General features: G+C 35.7%; 1 protein-coding gene across 8 annotated transcripts in view; it reads right to left on the bottom strand.

The window, feature by feature from the left end:
• The window catches only part of MAPK10 (mitogen-activated protein kinase 10), a 287,077-nt gene that overhangs the window by 45,591 nt on the left and 227,980 nt on the right, over window positions 1-13,506 (bottom strand). For all 8 annotated transcript variants that reach the window (XM_014545974.1, XM_014545971.1, XM_014545975.1 and 5 more), the window contains 2 exons: window positions 8,314-8,496; window positions 5,660-5,784 (listed from right to left, as the gene is read on the bottom strand). In XM_014545974.1, coding sequence (XP_014401460.1) covers window positions 5,660-5,784; window positions 8,314-8,496 — 308 coding nt within the window. The remainder of the gene's footprint in view (window positions 1-5,659; window positions 5,785-8,313; window positions 8,497-13,506) is intronic.

The raw sequence follows: 13,506 nt of genomic DNA, 5'->3' as shown, positions 1-13,506 counted from the left end.
CGCGTCTCATTGTCCGGGTAATTGCTGCAAGCACCTCTGAGGGAAAGCTGCCCTCAAGTTCCGAGTTCTGCCTGCTGCCAGACAGTCCAGTTTCTCCCTGTATGAGTCCTGGGTCCCCAGAGACCTCCCGGAACTGGAGTTCAGAGCAGTTGGGAGCTTGTGACTCCCTCCCGATTCAAAAAGACAGCCGCGTCCTCAGGTACCAGCCCCTTTCCGCGCTCGAGCCTCCGTACCTTTGCACTTTACTTTCGCAGCTCCTCTGAGTCTCAGTGAGCTTTTCTCTTTCCTTCTAGTTGTAGAATTTCCACTCAGCCAGTCTTCCTGTAGTTCTGGATGATGTCTATTTTGTCTTTTCGTTGTATTTTTGAAGTTGGTGTGGGAGGCAGCAATTTCCGATGTTTACCTATGCCACCATCTTGGTTTTTATTTTCTGCTTGGGGTTTTGATGTCTTTGGTGTGATGACTGAGCACATCCTCCCTCTCCTTCCTCCCCCTCTCCCTCGCCCACCCCTAGCAATGCAGAGTAACTGCAGAAACCATTAGTAAAGCTGCTGCCCTCAGCACTTTCTTGGCCTGTTCTGGAGTTTCTGAGACAAATAAAACTGTGTTTTTAAAAAAATGGTCACATTTCATGTTCTTCTTAATTCCTGTTTTCATATGCGGGGAGATATTGTTAATAAATTCCTCCTTAGCTTGTGAAAATACTCTGAAAGCGTTTCTTCATCTCTACTCCCAGGAGTTGCAAGGTGAAAACCACCCTCTACCCTAGCAGGATGTCTACACTCAAGAATCTGGTAAGGAACAAGGCAACTAATCCTCACTATTTTCATATTTCCCTCCAACAGAGCACAGGGCAAATATTCAAAGTGATTCCCACAAACCACCTTGAATATCCCCTAGTTTCATAATAATAGTTACAGTGAGGATTTATGAACTGTATCATATGTCTGCATCTTTATTTAAATTAATGGCACTGGATTCTCTTACACTTGGAGGGTAGCAGTGGATATACATCAGCTAAAAAGAAAAAAGGAAAGGAGCAACATTTTAAAATCTTGTAGGTAGGAACTAGATCATTTTAAGTGATTTTTTTTCTTTTTGGTTTGACTTGAAGTTTTGTTTTTTTAAAAATTTTGTTTTATTGCTTAAAGTATTACAAAGAGTATTACATATGTCTCCTTTCCCCCCACTTGACCTTCCCCCGGCCTCTCCTACCCCCCAGTGTCTTGTGTCCATTGGTTATGCTTATATGCATGCATACAAGTCCTTCGGTTGATTTCTAACCCTCCCTGGCCTGTGATTATTTTTTAATGTTGTAGATTATTTCTGCAGTTTCATGGGCAGCTGGTCTTTTTCCCTGAATATATACATACCTATCTTTACTATATCAAAAGCTAGTAAAGCCTTGTATGCAAAAGTCATAATAGTAATAATAATGAGAATGATAATAATTTATATGACCCTTCCTGGCTGCCAAGTACTGTTCTAAGCACTTTATGAACATTAACTCTTAAAATTCTCAGAAGAACACTACACAGTAAGTGGGACTGTTCCCTAATCTTAGTTTAAAAACAAGAGCAACAACAACAAAAACTGAGTGGCAGAAAGGTTTACAAATTTGACCAGATAGGAGTCCATGATTTGACTCATGTACATAAAACCAGTGGGGAATGAAGTATGGTAGCAATCATTTCAGATTGAAACTGTAGTTTAACTCTAATCCTGTTGTTTGGCTTAACAATAGAAAAGTTACTTTGATTTTCTGAATTGTATAAATCATCCCATTCGATTGAATGACTATCCCATTGATTGTTATCTTACTGGTTTTAGAAAGCACATTCCTCTGTACCTGGGAACCAGGACAGCACAAGTATCCCAAGACCCGAGAGTTCCAGATAATGTGTTTCAGTCAACTCAGTGGTCCTAAGACCAGGACAGCGCAATTACTCTAAATTGCCTCGATGGCTCTAGATAATGACTTCCTGCCAACTCAGTGGTTCGAGACCCGAGGGTTCTAGATAATGTGTTCCTGTCAACCCAGCGGTCCCAGATGATGTGTTTCTGTCAACTCAGTGATCTGGAGACCCAAAACTGTAATTAACATGCTTAATTTCTGCTTCTGTAAACTGCTTTTTTGCGAACCAGGTTTCTCATTCCAAACCCTGAGATGTAATCAATACCTTTGTGATTTTTTGCCTATATAACCCTGCAACTGTGACCAAATAACTACTATGAGATTTGGGAATGACCCCTCATAGTCCCGGATTGCAATAAATGTGACTCTTTAATTAGAAAAAAAAAAATGACCAGATAGTAAGTGACAGAAGAGAAATTGAAACCTAACCCATCTTTTATACCTGTGGAGATGCACACAACCCAATACACTACATTGGTGTGTGTATGATATCTTTGCCCTCTTGATGAATACCGAAGCAGAGTTAGAGTGCCTCCCACAGTTGTTTCATGAAATAGCATTGACACGAAGTGTGGCCTTTGTGCTCATTTTGGGGCACATGATTTTATTACTCTGAACCTTATTTGAATAATAACTTGTGAATAATTTGAGCAGTTATAACTTCAAAATCTTTCTGTGCTATTACACAGATAGATCACTATTAACCTTGACATTCGACTTTTAAAACATGAATAATTTCCCTCAGAGTTATGGACAGCATTCATATGCTCTTCTCTTTTCATTCGGTACTTTGGCACTTTTGGAAATATGATGAGATAGTAGTATGATTAATAGATTAGTACACACAGCATTTCTCTACTATTCTTTCTACTACTTTTTCTGAAGACATCACCTTCCTTTGCACTTTGTCCTTTATTCCTCTCTTCACTTGTTTACTTACTTCCGCTGGACCTTATTTTTGTTTCATCTTTTGATTTCCTTCTTTTACTAACATCATATAAGTTACTTAAAAGCTGTCTAATCTTGGATCTTATGATGACTTATAACCATGGAAATTTTGATTATTTCATACTTCCACTTATTTGGATTATAGAGACACACTGGAGTTTACTTTGTAAAATAGTCTTGTCAGTCCTGGCAGGAAACTTGTGATTCCATTATAGCTTTGCCATGTGTCTGTAAAGCACGGTCATGAAACTTTAAATATATATTCCCATGGAATAACAAAGGCATGAATTCTAAGGGTATTGCAGAAAGCATAGCAATCACTGCTTCTAACATCCTTAGTTGTGACCTCTTGATACGTTTCATAGAGCAATAAACTAACCTTGCCCAAGGGTCAGGATTCCAACCCATTCGCTGCAACACCTCTAGATGTAAAATGTTTACCCTCGTCTGACTAATGATCTTATTCAAGGTGCTAAATACTTGCTTGTTCTGTGTATTAATTGATCCCTTTTCCTTGACCTTCAGGCTCTATCAGATCCTTCTCCTAAAATTCATACATCTTGCGTTGTTGCTATCCTTGCCCCAACATGATAATATTGACATGGTTAAAAGAAGGCTCTAGCCATTTTAGTACCCTAAGTTTCATCTCTTTATCCTTCAAATGAATTTTCATAAAGAATTAAAATAAGTTTAAAAACTCATTGAAACTATTCATTAATATACTGTTATAGGTTCTAAGCAACCATCTCTTCTATAGGCAACATAATTACAAGCGAATTACAAATGCAGACTTTATGACCCCAATTAAACACTAGCCACAATCCATTAAAACAGATTGCACACATTACACTAGATGTAAGAAAAGTATGCCACATGGTTTGAACTTCCAAAACCAACAAGGAGCAACAATTTCAAATAGTGTATGTTTGCCTCAAAAATTTATCAACATAACCTAAAATATCTTCTTGAAAATCATCACAGAAAAAATTCTATACTATACTTAATTGTCCCATACACAAACATTATACTCTATCTTACTTATTTCATTACTTTATTCTACCCCAAGAACATCCTTAAAAGTATTTCCCAAGAGTGAGAGATTGAAAAAGACTACTTTTTTTTTTTAGTTGTAAGAACATTAGTTTTTTAGTTCTAAGAGCATTATAATTTAAGTATTTAATTTTAGGGCTTTTATTTTGTAAAACTCAAGCAACTAAAAATTAATTTGAAACAAAATGAAGTTACATTGCTGTAAAAGTGCTGAGGAGAGCAGATCTTAAGAAAATGTCATCAAGGATTGCACACCCGTCTCCAGAATTGGGAGACTAATTTATCACCGAAGTGTTGTCTCCGAAATGTGTGGCTGCTTAAGGACTGGGTTACTATGAAAAGTAGATTTTTAAATGCTACGTCTATAAAATTTGATTCTACCTAATCCTCACTCCCATCTATCAGATCTCACTTCTCCAATGAAGAATGAGAGGGTTCCCTAGCTGGTTTGGCTCAGTGGATAGAGCATCAGCCTGAGGACTGAAGGGTCCTGGGTTCAATTCCAGTCAGGCTCCAGCCCCAGTGTAGGGCATGTATGGGACATGTAGGAGGCAGCCGATGGATGATTCTCTCTCATCATTGATGTTTCTATCTCTCTCCCCCTCTCCCTTCCTCTCTGAAATCAATAAAAAAAAATTTTTTTTAAAGAATGAAAGGGTAAGAACTATGTCAGTTTGAATCTAGCATCTCTGACATGGGCAAGCACACAATGAAGAAGAGGAAATAAAGCTTAAACAAAGCAAAACTATGCTGGAGCAAGATTAACTTGGGGTAGAAGAAAGGATGCAAGAGAAAAAACAAAAAGAGCATTCCAAATAGAAGATTAAGAACCAATTCAAATAAAGTAATTTGAAGGTATTATGTGAAATAAAATGAGATCACTTAGTACAGGTGTTCTAAGAATTTGAAGAGATTTTGATGTTTTGGGTACAAGGTAATACTGCTGATATTACCATTTAAAAGAGGGACAAAAGGGCATCCCCAATAGTAGCCCTGTAAACACACATGGACAATACCAATAGCCCATTTGCGCTGTACAGCCCTGATGCCACACAGAGAAAAGGAGAAAGGCAAAGATGTAAGAAAGTGATTGAAGATATTAAATGGCTGGAAAATAGTTTGTTTGTTTTTTAAAGAAAGAAAGAAAATAGAGAGTTATGCTTCCAAGGGGATTCTTAAACTATGTCTAGATTTAAAATACGGAGATACATCTTATTGTGGTAGTCATTTTAGAATGAACCTGAAATACTGTCCTTATTGGAATATCCAATTTTCTCATCTAATTCATGCAAGGTTTCACAAAGCCACCAATGGCCTGGTAGAAGCTTTATAAATCTAAATGTTTTCAGTACTAAACTTTACTGAAGGCATCTTATTAAGGAAATAGAGGGAAAGTAACTTATCCTCTATCACATTTTCTGCTGCTTAGTTTGCCTCGGGAGAGATTGATAATAAACACAAAGGAAGAGTTAACAATTTAACAAAAACAAATGCAAATATCTCATGGACCGCTAAGGTTTGTTGGACTAAATCACCATCTCTCACAGGAAATCCTGAAAAAGAAATACATTTAAAACACAGGTAGAAGAAAACTTTTAGAGGGGAAGTAATAAGTTTGTGACTTAGGGATTTCATGAAGGTCCTTGGTATGCTCGTTGGGTTTCTAATTCTCTCACTTTTTACCACTGAGCACCCGGTTACTATGATTTGTTGGTGGAAGGAAAGTAAAAGAAGCTTAGGCCTTACCGCCTCCACTTCAGCAGGGTCGTACCAGACGTTGATGTATGGATGCTGTAAGGCATCGTCCACTGATATCCTTTTGGCTGGGTCAATCACTAGCATCTTTGACAACAAGTCCCTGGCTTGGCTGGCTGAAATAACGAATGAGAAAAATAATTAATAAAATTTTTATTTTGGCAAGGACATTTGTTGGAGGGAGAGGAAATTAGGAAAACAAAGATTGCCTAGTGGTGTGGCTCAGTGGTTGATTGTCGATCTATGAACCAGGAGGTCAGTGTTCAATTCTTAGTCAGAGCACATACCCAGGTTGCAGGTTCAATCCTCAGTAGGGGGCATGTAAGAGGCAGCCAATTGATAATTCTCTCTTATCACTGATGTTTCTATCTCTCTCTCCCTCTCCCTTCCTCTCTGAAGTCAATAAATATATAATAAAAAAAGAAAAAGAAAAAGAAATAAAAAACCAAGTAGTACCTTCATCCCCAAAATCAGATAACTTCACCTAGTGATTAGGGAAACATAAAATGAAACAATGAAATATGTTTTATCCAGCAGATTTTCAAAAATAAAAGATGGTGTAATGTCCAGGAACACCAAGTAATTTCATTCATGTTGGTGGGAATGTAAATTGATGCAGATTTTTAGACAGCAAATTTGTCAGTATCTATTAAAGTTTAAAATGTGAATACCTTATGACTCAGCAGTTCCACTTTTACCTATTAGTATACAGTGTAGAGAAATGATTGCACATGTTCATGTAATGCACATAGAAGGGAAGTTCATTGCAGCATTGGTTATGGAATAAAAAGTTTTAAAACAGTCTAAATTTCCATCTATAGAGCCACCAAATGACCTCTGATACAACTGTGCCATGGAATTGTATATGGCAATTTCAAAGAATGAGGTTGATCTATATATATATTCACATGGACATGTTGTTAAGTGGGGGTTGGGGGGAGTTGCAGAATGATCCATAGATCTGCATATAGGCATAGATCTTCTTCGATCTATATATAGGCAGTGTTGATCTTCAAAGCAGTAGATTTAGTAATGATTTAGTCTATTGCCATTCAGAGAGCTGGTGGAGGCAGCTGAAGGAAGAAATGCAGCTGGGTAATGCCACAGACACAAAAACAATGCTGCACATTGAGGACACGCCAGATGAAAGTTTGGAGGAGATGGTAAGAGCCTGGGAAATAATAGTACATTGTAGTTTCCCTGTCTCATTTACATCCATAGTTGTTACAAATTAAGCCTTGAAATTAAATATGTAACTAATAGCCCTAACCGGTTTTGCTCAGTGGATAGAGCATCGGCCTGCGGACTCAAGGGTCCCAGGTTCGATTCCGGTCAAGGGCATGTACCTTGGTTGCGGGCACATCCCCAGTGGGGAGTGTGCAGGAGGCAGCTGATCGATGTTTCTCTCTCATCGATGTTTCTAACTCTCTATCCCTCTCCCTTCCTCTCTGTAAAAAAGCAATAAAATATATTTTAAAAAATGAATAAATAAATATGTAACTAATATATTGCTCCCCCTGAATATTTGGGGTTAAATTTCAAAAGTATGTGTGTGTTTTTATAATGTGTAGGATCATTTTCAATAATAATAAATACATTTATTATTTTTATATCTAACAGTTATTGAGTATTTATTGTGCCAGGATTTGAGCCCAGGAAGAAGGGAAAATCAAATTTGTTTCAAAATCATGTTCTCAGAAATGTCCTGTTACAAAAAGAATTAGAAATTTATTTATATTATACTTTATAACTTTGCCAAATTTATTCCTTGTCTCTATTCCTACGACTGAGGCATTATTATCCCAATTTTGTGGGTGAAGAAACTAAGATTTGTTACTAAAGTTCACAGCTATAGACAAAGTATTTGAAAAAATACTTATTAATGAAAGTGTTTATATTGAATATAAAATGTGTAGGTAAAATCCCATGTGTCACTCTAAATGAAAAAAAAAATGTGACTAAGCATTCCCTAAAATACAATAAAACTCAGACACCTGCTTCTCCAAGATTTTACAACAAACAACTTGTGTTGAAAATATTTTCCAGGTAATAAAAAGAATCGGAACAATGATTTTGTTATGTTACATTGGCCCTTTAGTTACACGACAAAATAGTTTTAAAATTCTAAATAAGCCCCATGAAATAATTAACCTGCACCACTGTTGCACACTTCAGTATTATCCTTCTCTCTGGATATCCAGTCAGTTCTAAAATCCTTCACCACTTGCCCTTTGTAAGAAAGATCTTTTAAGAAATACCTCTCCTGAACCAGGATATCTCCCTGAATCAATCAGAACCCCTTGGAGGAATCCTAGAATGACCTGTGTCTAATTAATTTCCTACTGCATTCCCTCAACACCACACAGTCATAATTATATTCATGATTGTAATTGTATTATATTACAGTTTGGATCCTCTTGCAATAAACACCATCATAATGGAAGGCTCACTATTATAAAGATTTCCCAGCCTTACCCAATACTTGTTTCAAGTATAGTCAACACAATAAAATTCTAATACAATAATAAAAAAAAGAAATACCTTTCCTTAAATTTAGGTAGCTCACGTTAGAGATATGTCTCTATCATTTGCATGTTTAGCCCATTGCCCACATAGCAGTTCTCAAGTGTCCCTGGTGGGCTTACCTTTGAGTTTATTGTGCTCAGAATCCGCTGGGAAGAGGGAATCTGGAAAGAGCTTGGGAAAGGTGAGTCCTGCATACTTAGGCCGATTCTCCACATAATTTCTTACTGTGGGTTGCAATTTCTTCATGAATTCCGGACATGGTGTTCCTAGTTGCTCAATTACTTTGTTCCACTGGTCAATATCTGAGAATTGAATAGTTAAGGGCAAACAAAAGTACAGGCTACCACCTCTTGTCTTTCACTAGTTGGAAGACTAACTGCTTCTCAGAATCCTGAGCACTCAACACAACTGGAGTTTTAATAAGCAAAAAAGGACAAAAATGTAAAATCAGAATTGTAAGGCAATGGATCCTCTTAAAACTTTAAATTTACTTTGGGAACATATACACCATTGGCGAACTAGCACTACTTAACAAAATTGGATATCGTGAGATAGACTTTGGTTTGTAAACATGAAAATGTATTTAATAACACAAGAAGAATTTCTTATATTAAGATAAACTTCTATATAACCATGCAATTTAAAAGAGAAAAAATGTGACACATAATATTTTATCATGGAATTACCTCAACCATTTATTTACTAAAAATGACAAATGCACAAATATTTAAATAAGATTCATTTACATGTTTCTTGAATTCCTCTTAAGATTTTTTTTCTTCCTTTCTCTACCAAATAAGAAGTTTCATCATCTGTTAATGTTTTCTACTCATATTCATCCAAAGACTTAAAAATTTCTCTATTTATCAAAGTAGTCACAGTCTCATACCTATTTTCTTGGTCATGTCCTGTCTCCCTGAATATTAAGACATGAGGGTAAGCATAGTACGTTCAATTTAAAATAATAGAATTGCATCCAAGTGCGTGTGTTTCAAAAGTACATTAAGCATGCGGAATTCTACAGGAAAAATATTGTTGCTATGAATATTAATATCCCCCCCAATTGGAGCTAGCTCTTTGACACTGAATGAGATTCTCTTTTTCATTTATTATTAGCATTTGTTATATCAGAGCTTTGTGAATGATAAATACCACTAATGAAAACTCTGAAGAACTGAAAGAAACTGATTTGAATGAAATCCCTTTGCCATGTGTCAATGAATGATAAAAGCCTTAGAAATTCTTCTTAAATCTAATACCACAGGAAGTGTTACCTTTGCATTGTTTATTCTTTTACAACTCTATCCTTTAATAATAAGTTATTTCATTCATTTCTGCTAATGTAATTTGCAACAGTTCAGGGAACTTACCATAATATTACTTAATTGAGGTTTGTAAACTCCTTATCCTTAGCTATTCAATACAGTTGGACTAAAAAAGATCAGCAGTCCTGACAAAAAACATGAACTATATTTAACAAACATAATATATAATGCGAACAAAGTAGATAGGATATTGCACAGAGATAAAATTAAGTTAATTTGCAAATCTACTTCCTTTGTAATTTGGCTGTATAAAATTTAAATTATTATACATCCTCTTAGTTACTGGGATGAAAAAAAAATGTATGATTGAGTAATATCAAGAAATGAAGTGAAAGGGGAAAAAATGAATAATATTCATGAGAATATTGTAGTAAGTCAGAATAATTAGAAATAAAAGAGCTGAAAATGTTACAAAAGATTAAAATTACTCTTACACAAAAACTTACATTAGTATTATAGATAAAATTAAGCTTGAACTATTTAAACATATTTAAATAGAAAGTGTTAGTACAGCTAAATAAATCTCAAGGGCTTGTTTTGTAAATTATGAAAAGAGGTCTACTCTCAAATACAGTTAGGTTATCAAGACCTACCAAGCTATCATTTAATCACTGGTCAAACTTCCTTAGGATTTTACAGATGATATCAACCTAAAAATAGAGGCAAAAAAGCTATCTCTGTAAAGGTATCATTAAAAAAGGGGCAAGATACTCCCAACCCACTATTATATTCCAGTTACATTTAACTATAGTTGTAGAGTTATTCAGTAAAAAATTTATTGCTTTTAAAGTAGTGTTCCCCAAACTATTCCAAGTTATTTTTAGAGCAAAGTTTAAGGAAAGTCAGATAGTGTGGAATTTGTTAAAACAAGAACAGTTGAAATGTTTCTTTTTATAAGTTACTAGAGGCCCAATGCATGAAATTCATGCAAGGGGCTTAGCCCTCGCAACTGTGGCAGCTTGCCTCAGCCCTCACAGCCCCGGCTTCATCCAGAAAGTCATCTGGAAGGACGTCCGGAAGGTCATTTGGTTGTCTGGTCTAATTAGCATATTACACTTTCATTATTATAGATAATTAGAGCCTACAGAAGCACTCAATGAATTTTTCTACCTGAGATTGCTTTTTAGATAAAACACAATAATGGTCCTTAATGTAATAGTTTACAAAACGTAAGAAGGCAAGAATCTTTATTGTCCATAAAGTACTTGAATGTTAATACTTCAAATATAAAGATGATATAGTCATCTGTAAAAGTTTGTGTCTTTATTTTAATTGATCCATTTTAAGTTCTTTCTCCCCATACATGAAATTATATTTAAGTGTTAGTGCTTCTTTCCCAGATGTTCACAGGATCACAACATGAACAACCTTGTCCAACTATATTTCTTTAACCAAATGATTTTCCTCTATAATAATTATTAACCAAATAGAAGCCAAGACTGGAAGTCATATCTCCTGACTCTAAGTTCAATGCTTGTTGCCATAATTCCAGTAAGGAAAAGAGCAAGTTTGAAATTTATTTGTTAGAAATTGTTTTAATTTGGCCATAAAATTGATGGTATGTTTGGCACAAGTAGTTCTCTTAAAGAATGTCTCTGAAATCGCCTCCTTAGTTTGCCAGGTCAACATATTCACCTAAAACAATTAATTTTTATTAATATTTTAGGTTAAAATAAAGGTGATACATATTTTAAAAATTTTAATCATCAGATTTCCACATGGTTACATGTTTTAAACATATAAAATATTAACTGATTTTTGTGCTTATGTATGAATGTTAACATGGTAAATATTTTTTAAAGAATGGCCAAAAGTGCCCTAACCGGTTTGGCTCAGTGGATAGAGCATTGGCCTGCAGACTCAAGGGTCCCAGGTTCGATTCCAGTCAAGGGCACATATCCAGTGAGGAGTGTGCAGGAGGCAGCTGATGGATGTTTCTAACTCTCTATCCTTCTCCCTTCCTCTCTGTAAAAAAATCAATACAATATATTTAAGAAAAAAAAGAATGGCCAAAAGTAATTTTGTGAAAGGATTTATTTGCTTTAGAACTCATAAGTCATTACTATCATTTTTTGTTGTTGTTAAGCCTCACCCAAGGATATTTTTTCCATTGCATTTTAGAGAGTGGAAAGGAGTGAAGGAGGGGAAGAGGAGAGAAAGAGAGAGAGAAACATCGATGTGAGACACATTGATTGGTTGCCTCTCCCACAAGCCCCGATGAGGGCAAGGGTTAAAACCTGCAACCCCACTACATGCCCTTGACCGAGAATCAAACCTGTAACCCTCCAGCGCCAGGGCCATTATTTTTATACTGTATGAATATAGATCTGAATATTTACAGAGTCCAGTCTGTGCAGTTATTAAAAAAACAATAAATATGTTTTATATTTTTTATTTACTATTTCAGTAAGAAATTATCACCCTTAACATATTTATCAAAGGCATTTAAAAAATATCATTTTATAGGAGTTATTGACACTAAATTTCTTCATCTAATTCTAAATTCACTACATAAAACTATTCATATTATAAAGAGTTTGACTTTATAGAGTATGATAAGACAAGATAATGTGCAAATATTGACTATTAACTAATGTCTTCAGTAAACAGTATTGTAATAGATGAATAAAACAAAGTAAATATGGATTGTAAAAATGAGTTTTTTTAAATATTAAGATTGAAAATTCTTTGTTAATTTTATCATTTAGCAAAAAGCTTATATTTCATGTACCCCTTCTACTTTAACTTCATTGTTGGGGAACTTTCTAAAACATATCACAAACTGCCTTGAACATAATGTATGAAAAATACCTTATCTTTTAATGGGTATTTTAAGCCATAATTATGAACATAATTTATACAATGCACATTTAAGCGTTCAGAAACTACAAAGTGGATTCAAAAAGAGTATTTAATGGTCTCATTCTACTATGCCCTTCAAAAAACTGTATCTTCTTTTATGCTTTCTTCCATAGTCGATTACTTTTTGTTATTATGAATACGGTTTCCAGAGTTAATGACTTCATAAATTCAGACTTGCTTTCTCCCCTAATTGAAGCCTTATAGACAATATTTTGTGCAAAATTTTCTGACACCTATTTGAAACTTAAAGAATATCAGTGTTTATCTCCAAATTCTTAACTATGTTTTAAAAAATATGTTGCCAAAGAATAGTTTCAAGGGAGGTTAGTTTATCTGTCAAGCCATCCATCTGCCAAGGCTCTGTGTTGAGTATTATGGTTTTATGTCAGTCCTGTAGGAAAGAATATTGCAACCAATTAGTAATTTCCACAATGAATATGCAATAAGGAAGTGGAGGCATGCATGCCATGTGTTAGGCATCATGATATAAAACTGTGGTTCCCCAATTTGAATATTCATAACATAGGGAAATTACAAAATACAGACCCTTCCACTCTTCCCATTGATCTACATAATTCTGAGTCCACAGATCTGATATAATATTACTAAAAAGAACATCAATAGTAATTGCAATCCAGATGGCTCCTGGACTATATTTTGAGAAATAACAATGTAGAATATACTATCAGTAGTTTGTCAATTACTAAATCCAGATATAAGAATTAAATACTAACCTGTTTCAGTTTATGATGCAAGTTAAAATAGCTTTAAATTCAGCAAAAGTTTAAAACCACACCTATCTATATATATATAAAAAGGCAGTAACTGTGACGACCGAAACAACGGGTCGACCGAACAGCAGGCTGTGTGGGGTGACCAGGCCAGCAGGGGCGGGCAGTGAGGGACGACCAAACAACCGAACATCAGGCTGCATGGGGCAACCAGGCTGGCGGTGGGGGTGGGGGGCATAAGGGGTGACCAGGCCAGCAGGAAGGGCAGTTGGGGGTGACCAGGACAGCAGGGGAGGGCAGTTAGGAGTGACCAGGCTGGCATGCAGAGGCAGTGAGGGGCGATCAGGCCAGCCGGGGGGGGGGGCAGTTAGGGGCTACCAGGCAGGCAGGCAGG

Source organism: Myotis brandtii, unplaced genomic scaffold (assembly GCF_000412655.1).
Source record: "Myotis brandtii unplaced genomic scaffold, ASM41265v1 scaffold424, whole genome shotgun sequence".
NCBI classification, from domain to species: domain Eukaryota; kingdom Metazoa; phylum Chordata; class Mammalia; order Chiroptera; family Vespertilionidae; genus Myotis; species Myotis brandtii.
Note: the sequence above shows the minus strand (reverse complement) of the source record. Positions and strands in the feature narration are given on the sequence as shown.